The sequence below is a fragment of the Macrotis lagotis genome, chromosome 8 (genome assembly GCF_037893015.1).
Source record: "Macrotis lagotis isolate mMagLag1 chromosome 8, bilby.v1.9.chrom.fasta, whole genome shotgun sequence".
Lineage (NCBI taxonomy): Eukaryota > Metazoa > Chordata > Mammalia > Peramelemorphia > Peramelidae > Macrotis > Macrotis lagotis.
Genome location: NC_133665.1, coordinates 14,063,707 through 14,090,766, shown reverse-complemented (window position 1 = coordinate 14,090,766; position 27,060 = coordinate 14,063,707). Strand labels below are relative to the sequence as shown.

General features: G+C 37.4%; 1 protein-coding gene across 1 annotated transcript; it reads right to left on the bottom strand.

Annotated features, from left to right (window-relative positions):
• Positions 1–2,815: 2,815 nt before the first annotated feature.
• RMI2 (RecQ mediated genome instability 2) lies at positions 2,816–11,559 on the bottom strand. The gene is made up of 2 exons (XM_074195929.1): positions 11,213–11,559; positions 2,816–4,997 (listed from the first exon to the last, which is right to left on the bottom strand). The coding sequence occupies exons 1-2, from the start codon at positions 11,526–11,528 to the stop codon at positions 4,849–4,851; spliced, it is 465 nt and encodes a 154-aa protein (XP_074052030.1). The 5' UTR covers positions 11,529–11,559; the 3' UTR covers positions 2,816–4,848.
• Positions 11,560–27,060: the final 15,501 nt, after the last annotated feature.

Genomic DNA, 27,060 nt, shown 5'->3' with positions numbered 1-27,060 from the left:
ATTAGTAGATTTGATAAACTAGTTTTCACTAAGGGATCCCTGGGAAAGGAATCAATCCAGTAGTACTCTGATTTTCTCAGAGAATTCAAAGGGCTATTTTAGGGATGCATTTGACCTTGTGAGGATGGGGATGAGGGTCATCTCTGTAGTCAATGGAGATAAATTCCAAATACACCAATTTTGCTGGGGCATCATCTTCCCATATAAGGGATAAACACTGGATTCAAAATCTTATTGGATTTGCTTTACTTGTTTAGCAAAACATTTAAGGCTGTATTGCTATCTCAAACTAAAGAGAATTTTTTGATAGCTAATTTTGACTCAAGTTCTACCCTCTATAGAAAAGGTCTTGTCATAAGAGAATAAGAGTCTTGGAATCAAGAAGATTCATCCGCATGAGTTCAAATCCAGTTGCAGATATGTACTAGTTGCATGCTCCTGGACTAGTCACTTAACTCTTTGGGCCTCAGTTTCTTCATTTGTAAAATGAACTGGAGAAGAAAACTCCCACAAAAGGGGTCATGACAGGGCAGCTAGATGGCACAGTGGATAGAGAGCTGGCCCTGGAGTCAGGAGGACCCGAGTTTAAATGTGGCCTCAAACACTAATAATTACCTAGCTGTGTGGCCTTAGGAAAGTCACTTAACCCCATTGCCTTAAATAAAAAAAAATTAAAAAGAGGTTATGAATGAAAATGACTAAACGACAATAGAGTATTTAATAGTTATTTAAGGATAAGATGAACTTTTCTCAATTCCTGATCTCACTAATTAATCAGGTAGCACTTGTAATAATTTTTATTGTTTTCTCTATAAGTTACTTGATTTTGCTATGGAACTCAATGGTTTAAAAACCTAGTAAGTGAAAGCCAGACAGGAAGATCAACCAGTATATGGTTTCTTCTTCCTTACATCTTTTCTCCTCTTCACTTTCTTACATTTCACAAACCTTATTTCTATTTTATCAAAGAATCTAGAAATGAATAGGAAAGAGAGATTTCTTACACTTAATTCTTCTTCCCACCCTTGCTTATCTATAAAATGCAAAACAATTGCAAGCAAGGATAACTGCAGAAGCAGTCTATAACCCTTCACATATATTGTATTAAAGAATCTTCTGCCTCTTTTAATTTAGTTTTATGCCGTTCCATTATGTATTACACATAACTTCAGGCTATATACCAGAGAGTGACCAGCAGGTGGCATGAACATATAACTTAATAAACTCACGAGTTTTCCCGCCCAGGCCAATAGAAGATTAAATGCTCAAACCACTAATCCACAGGAAAGCCCTAAAGCATCTAGACTCCATTTCAAAACCAAATTAATTGCACTATCATATAAAAAAAAATCAGCAACTTTAAAAGCATTAGCAACATTTTTAAAATTAAAAATTTTTATGAATAGCTTTTTAAATATCGCCTTCATTTCCAAAACATCCCCCTCCTTTACATTAGCATCTTTTCAAAAAGGAATGTTTGAATAGTTCTCATAGGGTAAATCCAAAACATGTGAGTCTTCTCAAAAGGCCATGTAATTCCAGATCCTTCCCAAAACACATAAATCCTTTGTCGTTTTTGTCTTTTATTTCCCTTCTTCATCTTTTAACATCTCTCTCGCCCAAAGCATTTCAGTAACTGTACACCCAAGTGCTTAAAACAAAGCAAGCCCAGAACTAGCAGGCTCAATGCATGCCCTCTGCAAAAGTTTGTTATTAGTTAAATGTGGTTCTCATAGGTCCCGATGAAAGACGTTATGTCTGGCACCTAAACTAAGTTCAGAGTTTCATCCTCAGAAAGTTAGCTTGTGGCAATGATTTTACTGAGCTATTCCAACCCCCCAAAATCCTCAGCTGCGATATTGAGGAGTCATCTGAAATGAGTCTGATAAAATCACAGATTGAGGTATTGTCCCTTAAAAGTTACTTTAAGAACCATGAAAAAAGACAGTCCTAGGGCTAAATATTTCCAACTAAACTGCATTTCAACTAGTGTGTCCTAGTCTAAGCAAAGGACTCTACAATCTGGCTATAAAATGTAGCCTAGCAATCTATGTCTCCAAGTGTGGTCTATTTTTCCATATTCCTACAAATAAACATCTGTTCCCTATGTTTGGACCACTGCCTAGAGGTTTAGCAATAACTTGCCCTCACACATTTGGTGGCCTGATAAATCTCAGAGCCATGTAGCCAATATCTGAAACACTTCATTCTGTGTTTGCCTTTCCTGGATTGCTCATATATGACTTAAGGAGTCAAAAAGAGAGGAAGGTGGAAAAGACATCTGCATTACAAATACAGTATATTCACCCTAAAAATACTAATATATGTAGTCATTTCTCCCCCCCTCCTACTTCAACAGATACATAAGCATTTTTGTGGTCAAACCTCAGCTTATAAAACTGCTGCAGAAAGACATCAGGAACTCAGTGGTCCAAAATCAGCCTTTCAGAAACCTATATTAGGGTTTTATTTATTTTTCTTATGCAAAATAGTTCCAAGGAAAGTGAAGTCAAGGCTTAAGTTCCATATTCTCAGTTCTTAGAGGAGAGCTAATTTTAAAAGGAAAACTCTTCTCTTAGCACCTAAGCCCACCATTGCCTGGCAGTGAATGCTAACTTGACTCTGATTTGGCACTATGAAACCAAAATACCGGAACTGCATTTTCATTTGACTATTGCAACAGGAGGAAGCACCAGTCAAAAACAGTGAGAGTTATTAATACACAGAAAACCACAATAGTTCAATTTATGCTGAGGCTTCATTCTTCAAGCACAGAATGAAATCTGAACAGACACACATACAAGGTTCTATTTATTCCAGTCTCACTTGTCCCACCAGACAATACCCATTAGATCAATGAACATTCTTTTAAGGTAAATGCTTTTTGCATAAGCAAATAAATTATTTACATGAATTAAATAAGAACAGATTAGCCCAAATGAACTACATCTGAGTGACAAAATAGGACAGGCAGCATTGCTCCCTGGAACCAAAGTCAGTTTCTAGATTGATAGGCTGGATCCAAGGACTACTCTCTGTAGAAAGGGACCGGTCTATAAGGCAGATCCCAACATGAACTTTATCCAAGAGGCTTACTACTGGAAATACCAGAAAGATTTTGTAATAATACTGTCTCACTTATAACACAGTTCCGTAGAACAAATGCCAAAGACAGCATCATTAAGAGATTCTGATGGGATTAAGGACAAATGACAAATGTAAACAAATATTTTATTTTAAAAGGTCTTTAAATCTGAAACAAAAAACCCCCATAAAGTATAATGTAGATGCTCTTAAGTCTTCTCACCCACAAAATAAAACCCTTAAAGCTTTAAAATATAAGTCTCAACAATTATAACTAAAAAACATTAAAACTGTACCCTTCCCCTCCATGTTTTCTCTTCTTCCTCCCTCTCTGGGCTAACTCCATGCAGAACCTTTCTCAAAGAGCCACTTTCCCTCCTTGCCTTTTCTCTTATTTACGGCTTGGATGGGATGAGAGTCAACAACTCCATTCTTTTCAATGAGACCCTGGACCATCAAACCTTCCTTCCAGCTGCTCTGCCTCTATACTCTGATATTTCACATTATTATTGTTACCTGCATCCTCATTCATCCATTCATTTTAAGTTAAAACATGTATTCAAACTACCATTTAATTTTTAGGACTTCTGAATTTTTCCACATGCTTTACTTTCAGACTTTTTTTTTACATTTTACTCCTATAATCAGAATATGAGCTCCTTAAGAGTAAGGACTATATCAGCATTTTTATTGATATCTTCAGCATTTATCACAGTACTTGATACATATCCAAGAGTTTAATAAATGCCTTTTCAGTCATTCATTCCTTTACATTATATATAAAATACACTTCCTATCCCCTTGGAGCTTACAATCTAAAGAAAAATTTAAATATACGGATGGCTCTCTGGGAAGACGGGTGAAAAAAAAGGACCTGGTAAAAACTTATTTTAAAAAGGAAAGAAAAAAATGAGGTAGGAGAATGAATACATTTAAAAGATAAAACCACACTGTTCTTATTTTATGGAATAAGGAATCAGAGGAAGTAGCTTGCTCCCTCAAGAATTTTTGTCCAGAGTTATGAAAAAGAAACTATAGTTAAGTCCTGAATATATACACTTATCTCTCTTGACGTTAGCTTTTCTTTATAGCATCTTTCATCAAGTATTTCAATATTGTTCTCAGTGAAGAAAGAAATTGTTCCTATCTAAGGGAAAGTGGTCAAATGGTGTTTGAAGAGGAAAGACAGCTGTATTTTGTAGACAGCAGTTTGTGCTCTGCAGTTATAAAAATGTCATTTGACTTGCAAACTGGATCTGGAAGTCGTTGATGGAGAATAAACGGAGCCATGATGTCATTCCTTTTACACAGTCTGTTTTCCTGACCATAACCACACTTTAATCACCATAGCCAATGACTGGGATTCAAATTCCTCATTCGAAAACAGGGTAGCTGCAGTAATGGAAAAATACCATCACTTGTAATATTTGGGAAATGCAGAGTGAGGTTTTCGTGTATTTTTTAAAATAAAACAAAAACAAAAAAGCACAGCAAACATCTGTTTTCCATCAACCACAGCATTCTCAGCAGGGGGAATGGATGCTTCTCTTGGAGTTGAATATGCTAAAACAGTCACAGCATGAAAATGTCCTAAATTCTCACTGTGTCTGTAAACCAATTATCTGGCCAATTCACCCTAAGTGCTCTAGGGAACTTTCGAGAAACACAAACTAGAAGATACAATTGGCTCATGAGATCCAAAAGGTGAAACAACTAAAATACACTCGGAATTCCACTTCCCTTAAATTATATATTAAAATGCACTTAGGGAATATTCCTGTGCAAATCTTCTACTTCCAGTTCCCACATGCTTTCATGTATAGGGTTTTCTGAAAGATCTGTCATCTTCACAGCTTGAAGACAAGGTTCAGGGTTGCAGGTCTGAATGACTCCCATCACCATCACATAATTTCCTAGGACAAAAAAAATAGTAAATATAGTTATTGAATAAATTAATTGAATTTTATTTTATTTTTTAGACTATAAAAAGCATTGTCTACAAATTCCTTTTTTTTGGTAATTTTTAAAAACTTAAATACAAAATGAGAAAAGAAAAAAAACACATTGCCATATACACAGCAGACCATAAGAGATGATTCAATATAAGACAAATTTCCATTTTGAGAAAACCATTATAATAAAAACTATCCATTGTTTTTAGGAAAACATTTCAAAAAAACCTATATAATAAATACCACATAATGTTTTTAAAGTTTTTCTTTGCTGTTTTTTCTCTATTATGCATTTTTACTTTTTTTTTCTCCTATCTTTTCCTCACCCAAAAAGACTATAATTTAGCATGGAAATGTATAATCATATATACATATATATATATATATACATATACACATATACATATATGTAGATACCAATAAATATGCACATATATAAGACTGTTCTATGCTTATTTCTTCCTAGCATCTGTTTCTCTGAAGGTAGATAGCACCTGCTTTCACATGTCCAAATCTTTCCATGTTTTTCTGAATCAACCAAGCTCACGATTTCCTATACCACAGCAATATTCCAACTCAATCTACACACATAAAGAATGATACCATAAACCAATGAGAAGAGCAAGACATTATTCACCTGTCAGATCTATGGAGAGAAGAATTTATGACCAAAGAAGAGTTAGAGAACATTATAAAATGCAAAATGGATAATTTTATTAAATATATTAAAATGAAAAGTTTTTCACAAACAAAACCACTACAACCAAGATTAGAAGGAAAAGTAGACCCTCACACTTATCAGATTGGCCAATATGACTAAAAAGGAAAATGATCAATATTGGAGGGGGTTTGAGAAAACTGGGAAACTAATGAAGTTGTGAAATAGTCCAACCTTTTTCAAGAGCAATTTGGAATTATGTCCAAAGGGCAATAAAATTGCTTATCCTTTGATCCAGGAATACCACTGTATCCCAAAGAAATCACAAAAAAAGGGTAAAAAAACCCACATGTACAAAAACATTTATAGTATTTTTTTGTAGTGGTAAAGAATTGGAAATTAAGGGAATGCCCAACAATTGAGGAATGGCTGAACAAACTGTGGTATATGGATGTAAGGGAATACTGTTGTTCTATAAGAAACCAAGAGAAATGGGACTTCAGAATAGCCTGGAAAGACTTTCACGAATTGATGCTGAGTGAAGTGAACAAGAACATTATACACTAACAGCAACATTGGGTGATGATCAACAATGATGGCCTTGTTCATTTCAATAGTATGATAATCAAAGACAATTCTAAAAAACTTGTGATGGAAAATACCATCCATATTCAGAGAAGCAATTAGCGTTTAAATGCAGACCAAAGCTTGCTATCTTCAGTTTTTAAAAGTTGTCTTTATTTTATGCTTTTTTTCTCTCTAATGCTTCCCCCCCTGTTTTGATTTGATTCTTCTTTCACAACAATAATATGGATCTATATTTATCATGGTTATACATGTGTAATCTATATTAGACTGCTTTCTGTCGGGGGAGGGGATGGGAAGGGAGAAAAATGTGAAATTCAAAACCTTGCCAAAAAATGATTGTTGAAAACTACCATTGCATGTAGTTGGAAAAAAATAAATATTTTTTAAAAAGAAAAGCAGAAAGTTGTTTTAAATAGCCAGTGTTTCTGATAAAGACCTCATTTCTAAAATACATAAAGAACTGAGTCAAATTTATAATAAAAATCATCCCCAAAATGATAAATTTTCAATATGAATAGGCAGTTTTCAGATGAAGAAATCAAATTTAAATGACCTACAGTCATATGAAAAAAATGTTCTAAATCTCTATTAATCAGAGAAATCTAGATTAAAAAAACAGCTTTCAAATACCACCTCATATCTATCAGACTGGCTAATATGACAGAAAAGGGAAATGATAAATGTTAGAGGGGATGTGGGAAAACTGGGGCACTCATAGGTGGAGTTGTGAACTGATCAACCATTCTCTGGATAGCAATTTGGAATTCTGTCCAAAGGGTAATAAAATTACATACCTTTTGATCCAATAATACCACTACCAGGTCTGTATCCCAAAGAAATCATAAAAAAGAGGGAAAGATCCAAACATACAAGAATATTCATAGAAGCTCTTTTTATGGCAGCAAAGAATTGGAAATTGAGGGGAGTCCATCAGAATCACTGAACAAGTTACAGTATAAGAATGTAAAGGAATACCATTGCTCTATAAGAAATGAAAGGTAGGCAGATTTCAGAAAAACCTGGAAAGACATACATGATGCTAAATGAAGTGAGCAGAATCAAGACAACATTGTACACCTTAATAGTAACATTATGCAATGACCAGCTGTGATAGACTTAACTCTTCTTGGCAATACAGCAATCACTGAAAATTCTTCCAAAAGAACTATAAAAGAAAATGCCATCCAAATCCAGAGAAAGAACTATAGAATCTGAACACAGATCGAAGCATACTATTTTCACCCTTTTAAATGTGTGAATTTTTTTTTTGCTTTTTCCTTCTCCTTGCCTTTCCCTTTTTTGTTTTGATTCTTCTTCACAGTGTGATTAACATGGAAAAATGTATAACACGAATGTACTTGTATAACCAATATCAGATTGCCTGCTATCCTACAGTGGAGAGAGGGAAGGGGAGGGAGAAAACTTTACAAAAATGAATGCCAAAAATTAACAAATAATTGGAAAAATAAATAATAAAAATATTTTTAAAATAGTTCAACTCAATCACATCCTTTCTGTGAGATTGTCTATGAAAGTCATCCCCCCCCCCCAATTTTCTGGAATCAATTAAGTTTTGAAGCAAAGTTCTGATTCTTCAAATAGTATAACTACCCTAAGGCAACAAAGGAATATTTAGCACCAAATGTAAAAAAAAAAGAGAGGAAGAAATTAGAGATCAAAATTCCAAAGCAGTGTGTAATCAAAGGAATGAAATAATATAAGAAGTTTAAAGTACTTTGTAAACAACCACTATACAAATCTTGGCTATTATTATAAGTATTAGGAAGGAGGTGGGTGGAAAGGAGTCTAAGAAGAAAATACAGCTGGACAATGTCAGCATCTTTAGTTCCAAGCTAAAAACAAAATCATAACAAGTCAATCTTCATGCAATCAATGACATGCTGTGATTAAAAAAAAACACTTCTGTTAAGGTGTATGTTAGAATTAGATGGGATCTTATGAAAGTAGTTCCCTTAATGAACAGACATGGACTAGCCCTAGAAGAGAAGAAACAAGCCATGGTCTCTGCAGATGGGACAATCTTCATCTTTGCAGGGTGTAGGGTAAACTTTTCTGACAGGTCCACAGAGAGCAAATCCAATTTTCCTTTGACAGAGCCAAAAAAAGCTTGGCAGACAGCACCATTCTGGTCCAGATTGCACAAAACTGATATCCTGCCACCTTCCACTTAATCCCAGACCACTCACTGGGCAAACTAAAATAAATCAACAAGAGGGCAGTCTGCCATATTAATGATCTAATGACATATTAACCACTACCCTCTTCTCAATTCCTCAGAGAAGTGGTCCTCCTTGAAAGCAAAACTTGGCTGGTCTAAACCACACAAAACTCAATTGTGTAAAAAACCCACAGCATGAAGAACAAGCAAGCTGCCAGGCCTTGATACATGCCATAGAGCTTCTGTTTTGTTCTTTTTTAAAAAACATATTATTTCCATCCTCCAAGACTGATTTATAGTCTTGTCCCCAAAACTATGAGCAAAAGGAGCTCTTAGATTTAGTCTTAGGTTCTCTTTTCTTGACCCCACCACAGGTGGTAGGATCCTTACTTAAATTGTAATGCCCTAGTCTCCCAAGGGACCTTCAAGAATTCTAAATCTACATTTGCTATATATCCTTTGCATGGTCTGGAGTTGCAAGGTAGAATGACTGATGACCCAGAGAAGAGAGAAGTCAAACAGGAAGACAGAAAGAGAACTGACAACTGACAATATCATGCAGAGGTTTTGATAGCAGGCTAATGTACTCACTCAGGTAGTTCCAGGGAAAAAGGGATACAAATGGATGGATGTTGTCAATCATTTTTTTTTCAGGCTTGTCTGAATCTTTGTGATCCTATTTGTGATCCCTATTGGGGTTTTCTTGCAAGATACTAGAGTGATTTGCCATCCCTTCTCCATTTCATTTTACAGATGAAGAAACTGAGGCAAAGGGGGTTAAGTTATTTACTCAGGGTCACAGAGATAAGTAAATGTCTGAGGCCAGATGAGTCTTCCTGACTCAATGGCTGGCACTTTATCCACTTTGACATCTAGCTAGTTGCCTCAAAAATAGATGGAGACCTGAAAAATTAGCTAGCAGCAAGTTTCTAGATAAGAAAGAGTCCAAATGGAGTTCCCTGGAGAATTGCTGGGGACTGAATATGATTGTCTCTGGGGGAGTTAGTTATTTACAAGCAGTCAAGAACAATAACTCTTAAAATAGATTACATGCAAACGCAAAAAACGTTCAAGTTTCTGAGGAAATAGAAGATAGTCAATATCTGTATTTTTTTAATGAAGCCCTTTTTGCTATGCCTTATGCAAGGTGTTATTTTATGATTTTATTGTTTCTTTGATTATTTTTGGTTTGTTTTTCACTTTATCTATTTGTTGTTGAAATCCTGATTCTCATGATTATTTTAAGGCTATATAAGAAGGGGCAGCTAATAGGACCTGAGTTAACTCTGGCCTCAGACACTTAATAATTACCCAGCTGTGTGATTTTGGGCAAGTAACTTAATTCCAATGCCTTGCAAAAAAAAACAAGGAAAAAAAGAGTGTATTAGAGAAAAATCAAGTAGTTAGAAAACAAAAATAAATCTTAGAAAATTTCTTTTATTCTGTAGAATAAAGAACAATCATCAATGCATTAACTATTAAAAACCAATCACTTGACTGAAAAGTTGGGTCTAGATTCTATTACTGAACTTGTCCAATGAATGAATGATGCACAATCTGTTTATTGTCAATATGTCCTGATAGAATTTGTATAAAATAATTTGTACCCATTGTAGCCTTAGCTTTTTGAAAGTAAAATGTTTCATATTTATGTAGCTCTGTTCATGAAAGAAAAAAAGAAAATCTTTTTTTGGTTTTAAATGTTTTATCCTATGAATGGCCTGGGGCAGGGAAGGGAGGTTCAAGAAAGAGGGTTCTAGTTCCATCTCTGTAGTCTTTAAATTACTTCCCTTCTGAATCTGCTTTCTTTTCAGTAAAATAAAGGGATTCATTGATTTAGAGCTGGAAGAAAACTGAGGCCCAGACAAATCACAGGATCATAGATGAAAATTTGAAAAAAAGACCTTAGAGAAAACCGGAGCCTAGAGTGGTTACCCACCGACAGTTCCGGGATCTAAACTGAGTTCCTCTTGGATTTCGGTGGAACATTCTTCCCACTACATCACTCTGAAGGTCCCTTCCACAGGATGAGAGTAATAACAACTCACATTTACTTAGCTGTGTGATCTTGGGCAAGTCACTAAACCCTTGCAAAGGATTGCAAGTCTTGCAAAAACTAAAAAACAAAAACCTCACAGGTTGGACAAGTGTTTTTGCATGGATGATCTCGTCCACAGCTATCCAAGGGCTTCATTAAAGTCCAGGCTTCCCCGATCCAGCGGCTGCACTCTCCCCCAAGCATGCATCTGGATGCAGAGGTCATAAACTTGGCCCAGGAAAGGGTCTTAGAGGTCTTTGAGTCCCTTCACCCTCGTTTTCCCAACATGGAAACTAAGACACAAAGGGGCCGAGGTGACCAGCCTAAGAACCCGAGAGCACACAAAGTGTCGGGCCAAGATTGGACTCACAGATCCCTTTGAAGGTTTATCAACTTGGGGCTCTCTTAGAGATCTTGGGGCCCAGTCCCTTAATTTTGCAAACGAGGAGCCTGAGGTTCGGAAAGGTTCAATGACCTGCCTTGGGCCCGCCCCCTCCCCCCCCAAGAAGGGTCCTAGCCCGACTAGAAGCCAGGTTTCCTAGACCCAGAGGAAGGTGAAGCTGGGCCGGGGCCAGGGGAGAGAGGTGTAACCGACACTGAGGAGGGGCGTGCGCAAAGGGAGGAGGCGTGACCAATGTTAACAGGGGCGGGGCAGAGTCTCGACCAATGGCAGGAGGGGGCCGATGTTAGGGGGCGGGGCCAGGGCGGGTTACCTGGGGCCAGGCAGGGCTTGCCTTTGGGCACGCGGTCCAGACCCCGCACCGTGAAGGAGCCGCTCGAGTCCCGCAGCCGCGCCCAGTCGCCTTGCTCCGCCGCCTCCAGCACTCGGCCCTGCATCCACACGGCCGCTAGCTCCAGCGGAGCCCGGCCCGCCGGCTCCCGGGCCAGCTGCCAGGCCCCGGGGCCTCCTAGGGCGCGGCGCCGCAGCTGCCCCGCCAGCAACTTGAACGGGGGAGCCGCGGGGAGCCGCACCGACGGGCCGGGACCTCGGCTGCGGCTCGAGCCGCTACAGGGAGTTTCGGAAGCCATGGCGCAAGACTCATTCTCCCGCCAGCTTTGAAGGACGGTGCCGGCGGAGGGCGACCACCAATCAGGAGCGCGCGGGAGGAGCCCACCAATGGGAAGGGCCGGGAGGCGGTCTTAGGCGGAGAAGGCGGGGCGTCGGGATCTTTGAGTGACTGGAAGAGCCGGCCCGAGGGCGGGCAGGTGTGGTGGGTCCTGGGTCAGAGGTCACCTGCCCCCTCCCTCCGCTCCTCTCGCTTCTCCTCCCCTTAACCCTCGGCCTCTCCCCCCAAACTAAAAAAAAGAGGAAAATTCCAAAGCGCCTAATCACTGTGTCGCCTCCGTGACCCCCCGATTTAGCGCTAAAATCGCGGGATTCCTCCGAGAATTGAGCTGCTTCCCAACCTCAAAGGAGATTTCCATTTTATGCAATAAACATTTCTTAAGCGCTTACTGTGTAGCCAGGCACTGCCCTAAGCAGGTAAAGACAGACCCATCCCCAAGGAAGTTATAATAAAGACCTGAAAGCCTTATTTACCTATTAACTTACTATTTCTCAGCAATAGGCGAAGTATTGTGTTAGATCCAATATATTATTGGAAAATAATATATACTATATAAAATATTATAAAAATGCAATACTGTGTTATATTGTCATATCACTTTAAGATTTGCATAATATTAAGAAATATGTAAATAGGAAATTTAAAAATGGCTAATATTTATGTAGTACTTAAAAACAGAACAAACCTGGGAAAGTTTGTAAAATGCTTTACATATTTTATTTCCTCTTAAGCAGCAGGGTGAGGAGTGAAACATTAAAGTTAAGCTATTATTATTTCCCAATAATATTATTTTATTGAGAAGCAATACCTGCTAACATTTATATAGCACTTCAAGGTTTGCACCATGCTTTAACATTGTGAAATTGCAAAGCTCATTTATAGAATTCAAGCTTCCCTTCTCTGGCTCAGTTTTTTCATATAAAGTGAGGTGAAAAGACTAGATTAAATGATCTTTAAGGTTTCCTTCCAAATCCTGTGTTTCTAACTATTTAGGATCTCTGTGATCCCCAAACATAGTTAATTTCCCACCATAAATGGAGAATCCTCAAATCCTATGTTTTGACAGGTCCACAATAAGTTGGTCAGGCCCACTGTTTACCCAGGGGTTCACACCTATTTAAAATCCACAGGGTAGAGATCCCTCTTTAGTTTTCATCACAATTACCTTCTGGTTTTGATCTAAATTAAATTTCTTTTGGGGGGAGGGGTTCTCCAAGGCAATATATTAAGTGATTTGCCCAAGGTCACACAATTAGGTAATTATTAAGTGTCAGGTGGATTTCAGCTTAAGTCCTCCTGACTCCAGGGCAGGTGCTCTATCCACTCCACCACCAAGCAGCCCCCAGCTAAATTTCTCTTGTTGCTCATCTCTGTCTGATAGTTCATACTTCATACCTCTTAATATAATAAATGAAGATTGGGAAGAGGAGTGGAGTGGGAGGAAAGAGCTCATTTTTCTTAACATTGAGTAACCAATACTTCCTCTAGGATCACACACTGATGGGCCAAGTTTTTTTTTTGTTTGTTTTTTTAGGTTTTTTTGCAAGGCAATGGAGTTAAGTAGCTTGCCCAAGGCCACACAGCTAGGTAATTATTAAGTGTCTGATACCGAATTTGAACTCAGGTACTCCTGACTCCAAGCCAGGTGCTCTATTCACTGCACTGCCTAGCCACCCTATGGGCCAAGTTTTTAAAGAATGAATGGCTATAATTCACCACAGGGTTTTAGGAGTGCTGGAGAAGAAATGGAGTTAATTCCATTTTTTTGTCATAACCGAATTCAAGATGCCTAAAAGATTTCCAATTGGCAGCTAGAGATATGGTTAGGGCTAAATATTTAGCCAGATATAACATATATATATATATATATATATATATGTATTATGTATGCACAAATATATTATTAACCATAAGTATAGATTTGGGTCATTTTTTATAGAGATGATAATTAAACCCATGGGAACTGATCTGGTTACTAAATAAGAAAGTATAGAAAGACAATAGAAGATGGTCCAGGATAAAGCTTTAGGGTCCATTTATAGTTTGGCATATGGATGATCAGAGAGCAAAAACAGAATGAGTGATCAAACAGGAATAGAATCAAGAGAAATTGGTGTCAGTTCAGAGAGATGAGACTATTGGTCAATAGTATCAAATGCTGATGAAGATTGAGAAAAGATTATTATATATGATCATTAAGAACATTATAGACATACTAGATAGCAATTGGGAATTATGTCCATAAAGTTATTAAATTCTACATATCTGGTCCAACAATCCCAGTATTCAGCCTGTTAACTGGGTAGAACTACCCTCTAACCTGTGGATGACTGGAGCCAAAGAGAAGTTTGACAGAAATGGCTTGTGAGAAAGGTCAGATGTGCCGAAGACCCATGTGGGGAGGGGGGATCCATTTTGGTGTGATTGAACCTTGATTTATATACTTATATCTAGACAAAGACTCAAACAATATAGTATAGCAACAGTAGTGAGGCAAAACAGCAATAGTAAGGCAAGGTTGTCTAGTGACCAAAAGTCTTTATAGCAGTGTCTGTTGGTACTTACCTCAACTCAGGGACCATTAGTTCCAGAAAGTAAGTGTAAAGGATTGTTGTTATCCTAAGGTTGCTTGCTGAGCCTAGCTCTGAAAAACAAGATGTCTGCTGGGCTCTTGACAAGACTGTATTTTAAAGACATCAAAGAAAGAGGACAAGGAGCCACATGTGAAAAAAAGAACTAGAAACTGAGGGGTTAATTGGGAAATGGTTAAACAAATTATAATATATACATACAAAAGAATACTTTCATGTTCTATGAAATGATGAAGGAAATGTTTTTTTTTAAGGACTCCTGGGAAGATAGATAGATAGATATAGATATAGATATGGATATGTGCATGGATATTTACTGAAGCAGAGTGAAGTGATTAGAACCAGAACAATTTATACCATAACATCAATATTGTAAAAAATTTGAAAATTCTAAGGACTGCTCAATCATAATTCTAGGAGATTGATCAAGAAGAATGCTATTCATTTCCTGAAAAAGATACACATTTTTGGACATGGCCATTATGGGAATTCATTTTGCTTGACTATGCTTATTTGCCAGAAGGATTTTGTTTTTGTTTTTCCTGTCTTTCAGTGGCAGAAGTGGGGAGAAGGAAGGGAGGAAAAATAAAGCATTTAATTAAAAAAAGATCATTGGCAACTTCGGAGAGAGCATTTTCAGCTGGGTAACAAGTTTGGAAGCCAGATTACAAAGAAAACTATTCAAGATACTAACAGTTATGTGAAAAAAATGCTCTAAATTACTAATAATTAGAGGAATACAGATTTAGTCAATGCTGAGATTTCATGGTAACTCAATCAGATTAATAAAGTTGACAAAAATGAAACTTGTCTTTGGTGAAAACTGAAGAAAAAAGGGCTCACTGTTGTTGGACCTGTGAATTGTTCTAGACATTCTAGAATATCAGCTTGGAATTATCAAGTTATGATTATATCCTATATATTATTGATTTAATTTTATTAATTTAAATTTGTATTGATTAATGTGATATAATGTAATGAATTTAATATTAATTTAGTTTCTAGAGATTTTTTCACAAGCAGACTGAGTCTGGGAAAACTGTGAAAATAAAGTAGCTAGTGTAATTTGTTTTAACCATGACAGGTCTTTCATTCTTTCCCTGAACTTTTTTTCTCTTTGATAAGTGAAGTGAATCAGTATTTAACTATAGTGTACAATAATAATATATCCCCAATCTAAACTGTACAATCAACTTAGCCATTCCCACAGGACTCAAGAACACCTATATTGTCTTACTTGGATGGTCACAAGTTACTGCAATTGTTGTATTGTCCCGCACAGTGAATTTGTCATGGGAATATAATTCAAGCCCCAAATATTGATTGTTCTATGACCCACCTTTTCCTTCCTTAGTTATGATCATGTATATATATATTCTCTGCCTGAATTTAAACGAGGTTTATCTCCAAGAAAGGAACAATAGAATGATTTGCAAATTGGTTCCTTGCAAAGTAAGTAATTAATAAACCACTATTTGATTATTGGCACTCTGTCTCTGGCCTATTCTGTCACATTCAGGTTAGAGACCAGTTCAGTAAAAATTCAGTTAACAGAACTACTCACAAAAATTCCTTAAACCATGTATCTACTCTTTGACTCACTGATATTATTACTAGGGCTGTGGGATCACTACAATAAACAGGCTCAAAAACATTTATAGCAGGTCTTATTTCGTAATAGCAAAGGACTGGAAATGGGGAATAGTAAAAAAATTACAGGAACATTATTGCACCAAAGAGATGGTGAAGGGAATAGGTTTAGAGAAATTTGGGAAGACTTGGATGAACTATTACAGAATCAAGTGAGCAGGGGTGGAGCCAAGATAGCTGCGTGAAATCAGCATTTCCCAGGAACTTCTTCCCTCCCAAACTCCAAAAGCCAACAAATTATGACTCTAGCCAAAATTTAGAGGGGCAGAACCCACAGAAAGATTGAGTGATACATTTTCCCAGTCCAAGATAACTTAGAAGTTCCACGGGAAAGGTGTGTTTCACCAGGATCGGGGGTTGGAAAAAACCGCAGCTGCAGCACAGCCCAGCCCTGGGATCACTGGCAACAGCTTGAAGGGGCTGTGCGAGAACTCTGTTACACCAGAATGATTGTGGAGTGAAGAGCACAGACTGCAGAATCTGCAGCAAGAATCAAGAGAAAGCAGCCTGCATCCCAGAGATGGTAAGGGAAGTCTGCAGAGATTTCTCTGCTCTCTCTTGGGGTAGGACTTGGCTGCTAGCCTACACTCAGATCCAGGTTGCAGTTTGGGCTTCCCTACTAAGTAGCCAAGCTGGATTCCTCCTTATAACTCCAGGGCAGAGAGAAGTATGGTGGCCATCTACATATCAAAGCACAGGCTAGAGAGCATAAGACCTTGGAAGAATAAAGGGCCCAGTGGTCCCCCCCCCCAAAAAAAAATCCAAAGCCTTGGAAGTGCTGTCTCGGGCTGAGGAAATGAGTAAACAATAAAAAAAGAAGAATCTAACCATAGAGAATTACTTTAGTCCCATGGAAGATCAAAACACATACTCAGATGGTGACAAAAATCGAAGCTTCCACATCCAAAACCTCCAAGAGAAATAGAAAATGGGCTCAGACTGTGGATGAGCTCAGAAAAGACTTTGAAAAAGCAATTAAGAGAGGTGGAGGAAAAATTGGGAGGAGAAATGAGAGCAGTGCAGAAAAATCATGAAAACCAAATCAACAGCTTGGTGAAAGATATACAAAAAAAAAATTACTGAAGAAAATTATATGTTAAAAGCCAGTTTAGGCCTGATGGAAAAAGAAAAACAAAAGGCAAATGAGGGGAATCCCTTAAAAAAGCAGAATTGGTCAGCTGGAAAAGGAGATAAAAAAGCTCTCTGAAGAAAATAACTTCTCCAAATGCAGAATGGAGCTAAAGGAAGCTGATGACTTTGCAAGAAATCAGGAAGAAATAAAACTCTTCCCAAAAAGCCAAAAATTAGAGGAAAATGCAAAATATCTCATTGGAAAAACAATTGACCTCAAAGACAGATCCAGGAAGAAATAATTTAAAAATTATTGAACTATCTGAAAGCCATGATCAGCAGAAGGGCCTAGACTTCATTTTTCAAGAAATGATATAGCAAAATTTCCCTGAGATCCTAGAAGCAAAGGGTAAAATAGAAATCAAGAGAATTCACCGGTCACCTGAAAGAGATCCCAAAAGAAAAACTTCCAGAAATATTATAGCCAAATTCCAAAACTCCCAAATCAAAGAGAAAATTCTAAAAGCTGCCAGAAACAGACAATTCAACTACTGAGGCTCCATAGTCAGGATTACACAGGATCTGGCAGCATTTACATTAAGGGCTCATAGGGATTGGAATATGATATTCCAGAAGGCAAAAGATCTTGGTTTACAACTGAGAATCAACTATCCAGCAAAACTGAGCATCCTCTTGCAGGGGAAAAGATGGACTTTCAATGAAACAGGGCACTTTCAAACTTTCCTGTTGAAACAACCAGAGCTGAACAGAAAATTTGATCTCCAAGTACAGGACTGTGGTGAACCATAGAGGGGATGAAAGAGAGGGACTAACTATGAGGAACTTAATGATATTTAACTGTTTGTATTCCTGCATGGGAAGAAGATATTGATAACTCACTTGAACTTTCTCATTTAAAGAGCTGTTAGAAGGAGTAGATATAGATATAGATATAGATATAGATATAGATATAGATGATATAGATGATATAGATGTAGGTATAGGTATAGATATAGATATATAGATAAGACATAGGAAGGAACGGAATATAATGGTATGATGCGGCAAAGGGATGGAGTCAATGGGTGATAAAGGAAAACACCGGGAGGAAGGGAAAGGAGATGAAGAAGTTAAGAAATTTCACATAAGAGTCAAGAAAAAGCTTTTTCAATGGAGTGGAAAGGGGGAGGGCAAGGGGGAATGAGTGAGCCTTCATTTTCATCAGAGACTCAGAGAGGAAATACACACACACACATACTTAATAGGGTGAGGAAATCTATCTTACCCTAGAGAAAAATGAGAAGAAAGAGATGGGATAAGGGGGAATGGGGGGGGGGGGAAGGGGCAGGGAATAGGTGATAGAAGAGAGGGAAGATCTAGGGAGAGGGTACTCAACACACTTTTGGACAGGGCCAGGATGAAAGGAGAGAGAGAGAGTAGAATAAATGAGAGTGGGGAGAAATAGAGTGTAGGTACAGCTAGTAATAGCAACTGAGGGGAAAAATATTGAGGCAACTTCTCTGGTGGACTTATGATAAAGAAAGCAGCTCACCCTAGAGACAGAGTCATTGGAATCTGAACACAGACTGAAGTACATTTTTTCTCTCTCTCTATTCTTGAGGTTTCTCATCTTCTTGGGGGGAGGGGGTATATTTACTCTTATGTTTACTTTTATAATACATTCAATTTACATCAATGTATAGCATGGAAACAATGTAGAGACTATCAGACAGCCTTCTGGGGGTAGGGAAGGGGGGAGGAAAAATTGTAAAATTCAAAACCTTACAAAAAATGATAGGTACATATTACTATTGTATATAATTGGAAAACAAATAAAATGTTAATGAACAACACCAAAAAAAAAGAATCAAGTGAGCAGTACATTAATTGGTTTAGTGACCAATGCTGATTTCAGATGACCAATAATGAGATATGGTACCCATTATATGAAGTCATGGACTCAAAATGTGCAGAGAGACTCACATCTTTGAACACAGTTAGCCAGGGGTTTGTTTGCTTGATTATATATATATATATATATATATATATATATATATATATATATATGTCTTAAGTGTTGTTTTTTTTTAATAATTTCAATGAGGGTAGTGTAATAGGGTTGCTAGAAGAAAAGGAAAGAAAGAAAAGACTAACAAACTTTTCTTAAACTGCATAGAAGAGGCAGAAGGGCAGAAACAGAAGAACTTTGAAAACTATATGTTGAATTTATTATATTCTTAAAAGGAAAGTGTTTAATATAATAGAGAGTTCCAGCTTCAAGTGCAAGTTTTTTTTCTATCCTACTTTGTATATGCAAACCATTTTATTTATTTATTGTATTCAAAATAAAATGACAGAATTAAGGGGTACTAACAGTTTTTACTCTGCATGCAAGGAAATAAATATATAACAGCTTTAGGATAATATCTATCTGTCTATCTGTATTTAATATGGGAGACTTAAGTTTCTTATATAATTGAATTAATATCTTTTTTATATTATTTCTTCTGTTAAACCATGTTAGGAATTTATACCTTATTTACACATTTGTGGATAATTTTCTTTCTTACATTTGTTTTATGCTTTAATATTTTTACATTGTTAGCACATTATTTATGATGTATGGTATGAGAGATTGGTCTGTTCCAATTATCAGCCTCCAGGTGCCAGTTTGTAAGAGGATTGGTCATGAAAAACTGAATAAACCAAACATGTTTTCTCTATAACCATGGACTTTAGAGTAACTTTTGTTCTACCTGGGGGGTACCTGGGCCTAGGAGAAATTATGGGTGTGCTACCACATAGTTGTGAGCTTTCTAAAGCTCAGTTCTGATTGTGTTCCTTAACATATACACACACACACACACACACACACACACAAACCCCCTTAAACTTAAATGGCTCTCTATCACCTCCAAAATCAAGCATAAAACCCTCTGTTTAGAGTTCAAAGCTCTTTATAACCTTGACCACCCCTTTCTCTCCATATACTCTTTGACCCAGTGATACTGGCTTCCTTGCAGTTCATCAAACTAGATAACTCTATCTCCTGACTGAACATTTTCATCCTATGCCTGGAATGTTCTCCCTTATCTCTGCCTCCAGGTTTCTCTGGATTCCTTCAAGTGTTATCTAAAATCCCTACAGGATATTTTCCCCAGTCCCTCTTAATGCTAGTCCCTTACCTTCCTCTGCTGCTTATTTCTGATCTATCCTATATATAGCTTGTTTATAAATAGTTGTTAGATTGTGAATTCCTTGAGAACAGAACTGTCTTTTACTTTTGGATCTCAAGGGCTTAGAACAGTTCATGATCTTAAACAGTAGTGTTTATAAATGTTTCTTTACTAACTGGTGAGTAATTTATTGTTTCTATGCAAAGAGTAAACCTTTTTATAGTTAATAATGTTCTGTCTGTTCCAGTGGAGGATGATTCCATTTCTGTTGAGATCATATGACTAGGATCAGTGAAACATAGTAAGTTCAAGGAAGAGTGAGGATTTTGCAAATAGGATTAGAGTTTGAAAGCCAATTATTATTGGGTAATTCTACAATTCTACAATTATCCACCCTAAACTAGAAAACTAGTACAGTTGTCATATAAGAGAACTTGTCAGTTTCCCAGAAAATCCATTCAGCTCATTGGAGCAATACAACTGTCAGAGCAACTGTAGAATGACTTGAAGCTGTCAGAACAACTGTAGAACGACTTGAAGCCGTCACAGCAACCGTAGAGCTTGACCAATTTCTGATCCTACCTATTGAAAAAAAGATCAAGTTGGTGGCAAGCAATACAATCTGGTGGCTTAATTTCAATCTTTTCTGTGCATGTGTGACCCCAGTCTCAAGGTTTTTGGGACTGGGGTTACACATGGGTAGTTTTAATCTAAGTAGACTGAAAAGTTCTCGGTGAATTCTCACTGGTCTCTTAATGGAGCTATTAAACTCAAGGTCTGCACTTAGGAATTTTGCAGGAAAATCAGATTTAAATTGAATTGGGAAAGTTTTAACAAAAATAAAAATATAGTACAGTATAATGCTAATTTGTGGTTTTCTAAGTCAATATGTGGTCACTCACAACAAAGGAAACAGAACCAAGCATTCCTCAGCCTCTTAGATGGAATTCTTCTCTACAAAGTCCCATTATTTTCATCCCAACTATTGTGGAGATATTTCTATTTTTTTGCAAGGCAATGGGGTTAAGTGGCTTGCCCAAGACCAAACAGCTAGGTAATTATTGAGTGTCTGAGGGCGGATTTGAACTCAAGTCTTCCTGACTCCAGGACCAGTGCTCTATCCACTGTGTCATCTAGCCGCCCCGACCCCAACCATCAATTCTTCCTCCTTGGTGAGAATCAGGGAGAATCAGAATAGCAGTTCCTTCATTTATTCCTCCTACCTTTGAAGAATGAAATTATTATTAAGACAAGCCAAGAAATATTGGCTGCTTTGCTTTTTGGCAGAAAGGACACCAGCAAATGTCTAGACAAGTCCCCCATAACTGCTAGATCATACTTCCATGGCAAGTTTTTCCCTTAAATCCTCATCTGTTTCCTCTTTCTGCTCAGGTAGTCTATAGTATACTCCAATGACAATATAGCTTCTATTTCTCTTGTTAATAATCTTCACTTAATAATAAACTATAGGGGTGGTTAGGTGGCACAGTGGATAGAGCACTGGCCCTGGAGTCAGGAGTACCTGAGTTCAAATCTGGCCTCAAACACTCCATAATTACCTAGCTGTGTGGCCTTGGGCAAGTCACTTAACTGCAAAAAAAAACTAAAAAAACTAATAATAAACTATGACATTCTTCTCACCTCTAGAGCTTCATGTATTTCTTGAGAATTTACCTTTAAAAAATTATTTACTTAGAATTTTATTTTTCCCAGGTTACATGTAAAAGTAATTTTTAACATTTGTTTTTAAAACTATGAGTTCCCATAAATGAATAGCCTCTAACAAGGAAAATATTCATTTCCATTAAAGAGGTACCACCTTCCTTTCCAAATATATTCTATTCTCTTAAAAAAAAAACCCTGAGTTCCAAAGGTTTCTTCCCTCCTCAGTCTCCCTCATTTGATATGTTATAAATATGTAGTCATGCAAAACAATTCCAAAATAGTCATGTTATGAAAAAGTACATAGACTCCTCCCCCCCAGAAAAAAACCCTCGAGAAAAATAAAGTAAAAAACATATGCTTCAATCTATATTCAGCCACCATCAGTTCATTCTCTAGGGATGGATAGCATTCTTTATCATACGTTCTTCAGAGTTGTCTTGGATCATAGAAGATCATCTTACAATATGACTGTTACTTTGTACACAGTCCATTTCAATTTGTATCTAAGTCTTTCCAGGTTTTTCTGAGAGTATCCTGTTTATCATTTCTTATAATAGAATAGCAGAAAATTTACCCTTTTAAGATCAAATGTGATGTAAACTATTAAATTTCCCCCTCTTCCTAATCTGATCTTTTTGAATGGGATACCTGGAGGTGTCTACTTTGAAGGTTGCTCATGTTTGAGAGTCATTAGACAAATTTTCAGTGTGAGCATTTTCATCTCAGCAAATGCTGAAAATTGGGGACTTGATTTCTTGTTTTGCTGATTGTCTAGACTTTAAGAAAGTGATGGAGAAAACATTACTGTTATTTGAAAATAACATAAGCTGGTTGTTAGATATTTGTCACCAACGACATGAAAGAGTCAAGAGAAAGCTTTAACAGTAGAGGTGAAGAGGAGGAGAGGGGAATGAGTAAATCTTAATCTCATTGGAATTGACTTGAAGAGGTAATAACATACACACTCAATTGGGTATAGAAATCTTTGTCTACAGGAGAAGTAGGAGGAAAAGAAGATAAGAGAAGAAAGAGTGGGGCATAGATGCGAGGGCAGAATGAGGGAGGTCAGAAGCAAAGCATCTTTAAGGGAGGTAAAGGAGTAAAAGAAGAAAATAAAAGGAGAAAGAAAACAATTAACAGGGGGTGGGAATAGGATGGAAGGAAATACAGCTGGCAATAACAACCATGAAAAAATTTTTGAAGCAAGTTATTCTGAAAAAGGCCTTATTTCTCAAACATATAGAGAATAGAATAAAATTTATAAAAATAAGAGCCATTTCCCATTAAATGAGATGAAGTGTATTTAGATAAAGTAATCAAAGCTTTTGCTATATAAAAAAATGAGATAAAGCTACATGAAGTTGTGTGCCTTGCTCTCTTTCAAAGTCATCATGATCCAGCATAGCAAGACAAAGTTAAGACACTGGTAATGGCTCTAGATGCAGTCCATGACCTTAGTGTCTTCAAAGTCTAACCAAGCTCTAAGCACTCCACAGCACCAGCTTCAACTGTTTCCATGGCTGTTGGAATGAATTGTTCTCTTCCTACCATTCCACCAGTAGAAGACCTCACATGCTAGGGGTCAACACCCCCCCACTACTCATTGATAAGCTTTAGATTCCCTCGGTTACCCTCAACCTGATTTAGCCTGCCTGATGAAATGGTTGTCAGGATGTGGCAGGTATGTGTGGAGGTATTGGAGGTATTGGAGCCACAGGTGACAGGTGGTTCAGGCAGATGTCAAAGGTGGAAAGCAGCCCTCACACCAAGCTACTAGTCTTCTTTGAACACACTGGCTAAGAGGATAGAAAGTAAAAATAACAAATGTGGAAGGAGATGTGGGAAAAATTAGTCATTAATACATTGTTGGCAGCATTGTGAACTGATTTAATCATTCTGTAGATCAGTTTACAACTTTACCCAAGGGACTATAAAACCATGTAAGTCTGTATCCCAAAAGAAATTAAAAAAAAAAAAACCACATATGTGCTAAAATATTTATGGAACCTCTTTTAATGGTGTCAAAGAATTAGAAATTGAGAGACTACCCCATCTTATGGGAAATGGCTAAACACATGTAGAATGTGATTATGTTGGAATACTATATTGCTATGGGAAATAATGAACAGGATGCTTTTAGGAAAACCTTGGGAGATTTAACATGAGCTGTTGCAGGATGTACTGTGTACAAAGTAACAACAAAATTGTAAGATGATCAACTGTGAATGACTTAGCTATTATCACCAATACAGTGAAAGGTACAAAACATGCCTGAAGGACTTATGGTGAAAAATGATATCCACTCCCAGAGAAAGAACTGCTGGTGACTGAATTTTTTTTACTTTATTTTTCTTCATGAAGAAGGGGATGGTTTCAAAGAGATCTGATGAATTGATGCTGAGTGAAATTAATAGAACTGGAGAACAATTTATGCAATGATAACTGTGCTAAAGTCAAATAATTTTGAAAGAATTAGGGACAGTCAGTCAAGATGGAGGAGTAAGAGGAAGCAGAACAACCTAAGTCTCTATAAAACCTTTTCCACAAATATACAAGACTGAATTCTTATCAGAAAATTCAAGAAAAGTCATAGTAAATCATTTTTCCATCAAGGGATGACATAGGGAGACAAGCATTTGAGATCTGCAGGCAAAGCCTGGCCAGGAGTGTTAGGCAGGAAGCATGCCAGTGCCCAGAGGCCTAAGACAGGACACCAGGGTAGGACATACCCAGGCAGAAAGAGATTCCAGAGGATTCCTGGAACTTTTTTGTCCTTCATTCGTGAAGGACTTTGACATGGGGAAAATGATGCCAAGACTTGCAAATGAAGTGGATTTAAGTGAGGCAAGGCTGTATAAAGTTACCAGTTTCACTCTCTCCTGCTGACTGAGTCCAGTGGCAAGATATAGATCAGAATAACTGAAGATGGCTTCTTGCAGTGGGAGACCTTGGCTTCTTCCCCAGATCTTACTTAGTGGCAACACTTATTCAGTGCTTAAGCTAGGTAAGAAATGTGGAAAAGAATGGCCTCCTTTACCTAGTCAAAATAAAAAAATCAATCTGGGAGACTTACACTCACTCTGAACCCTCAGAATCCAAACAATGGCCTAAATAGGACTTATTGTTGATCAATTAGTAAGGGTGATTTAGATTTAAGGCAAGGCCCTTAAAAAAGAAATCAATATCAAGATATCTTTGATGTAGGAGAGTTAGGTTGTTCCCATGATGAACTCACTAATGGATATGGGAATGCTGGTATAAAAAGAAAAAAGATTTATTAATACCTCATTATGGGGTTGGCTGGGTGGTGCAGTGGATAGAGCACTGGCCCTGGAGTCAGGAAGACCTGAATTCAAATTCAACCTCAGACACTTAATAATTTACCTAGCTGTGTGACCTTGGACAATTCACTTAACTTCATTGCTTTGCAAAAACAAAAAACAAAAACAGTCATTATAACTCAAAGAAAGAGATAAAGTTTAGAGATCTTTAAAGGTCACTTGGCTTTTAGGTGCTACTGATTGACTTTTCTGTTGGAGATCAAAAGAATGAGAGTTCAGCATACTCTCCCCCACCCACCAGGCTCCTCCTTAAATGCCCCCTCAGGGTCCAAGGGAAAGGCAGTGTTTTGGGAGTGGTCCAGGTCCTGTATTGGAGAGTTTGCCTTTGGGGAATGGTGGTGGGGTCTTGTATTGGAGAGATTGTTTCTGATAAAGGTGGTCAAGATCTTTGTAGGAGGCAACTTAAGATGAATGAAATCTAGCATCTAGCTTGACCTACCAGTGGAAGTATGGCCAAGGTCAAAGTGAGAGTCAAAAGGAAATGTTTTAACAAATGCAGAGAAGATTGCATGGATCCGTACCCAATTTATAAGATTACAGGATTTTAACACTGCAAATAGAGTTCAAAATTTGTTTTCAATTACATATGCTCATAATTCCCTGCATCATCTTGGGAGGTTGTTCAACAATCAAAATTTATATTCAAAATCAAAATTTATATTCTAGCAATCAAATAATATATTTCCCAGAGGAAATAGGTATAAGACTGAATGCCAATTGGCAGTTCTATTGTTCGCAGTGACAATAGATTGTAGAGTGAGGAGCAGTCATGAGCATGGGTTATATCTGGTACTGAGCAAGGAACAAATTTTGTGGCTCTGTTCCCAGAAGCCATGATTGAGTACTACTAGCCTTTAGTCCAGCTTGTAAGCCTAAAATGAAATAATCAGGGTAGCAGTTCCAGGCCTAAGGACAAGTGACAGTTCAGTCACTCTGAACCTGCGGTCTCCCAGAGGGCTAACTGCCACCTAGTCCAGCATCAGTTTACTAGAATTCTTAACTAAGGATAAATCAACAGAACCAAATCTCGATCAGGAAATTGTAAAGGTCAGATCAGGAAGGCAGTGAACAAACATTGCCCTAGATAATATCCCTTTGGGAGTACTGCAAGTTTGCAGGCACTAAGCCTGACTATGAAAGCAGCAAAAGTTCATAAGAAGATTGAAGCTTAGACCAGAGTTTCCTAAAGTGATAAAGCCTAGCACTAACATAAAGTCCAAAGGCAAAAAATAAACTGGAAGAAAAAGCAAACAATAACAAAAAAAAGGAATTCCACCATAAAGGGTTATTTTGGATACGGAAGCTCAAGACAAAAACCAAAAGAAATGAATGATTTGAAAACATCTACTGTTATAAATAAGTGAAAGAACAACATGCTAGAGTGAGAGAAAACTGTAGATTTTATTCACGAACCTTGCAAGATACAGGTACCTCACCTGGCGTGAGGCAGGAGGTGGCCTTGGGACATCAGGTAATTTATAGTCTTCAGAAACTCTTTCCCCTCCCTCTTGGATTTTCATAGGCTCTCAGAGTTTGAGTTTCAATCTAAGAGGTTCACCCATTCCATGACATGACTGTAATATGATATCCCCCACATCATATGACACATGATAACCAACACACAGGGGGGGTGTGGATTAATATTCAATTACCTAATTGTGCAAACTCAGTTGCATTAGGTCAAGATCTATAGGTCACTCTTGATGGGTTGAGAACCCGATTTGTGGTTTGCCATTTCTGTAATGGGATTAGGAAAACTCCCAGTTTTGTGATCAAAAATTAAAATTGGCCAAATGGAACCTAATAATTTCATGAGACATCAAGAAATAAAAAAGACAAAAATAGGAAAATGTAGAAGATAATATAAAATATCTCACAGAAAAACAATCTGGAAAACAGATGGGGAGAATCATTATACTATCTAAATGTCATGACAACAAAAGAGCTTAGATATATTTCAAGAAATCTTAAAAGAAAACTGTTCAGATCTCTTTGAACTA

Bases quoted from the DNA above. Each gene is read 5' to 3' on its own strand.
- RMI2 (XM_074195929.1), bottom strand. From the start codon at position 11,528: ATGGCTTCCGAAACTCCCTGTAGCGGCTCGAGCCGCAGCCGAGGTCCC. The intron at 4,998-11,212 runs GTAACCCGCCCT...TTTTTGTCCTAG, and splicing joins CAAGCCCTGCCTGGCCCCAG to GAAATTATGTGATGGTGATG.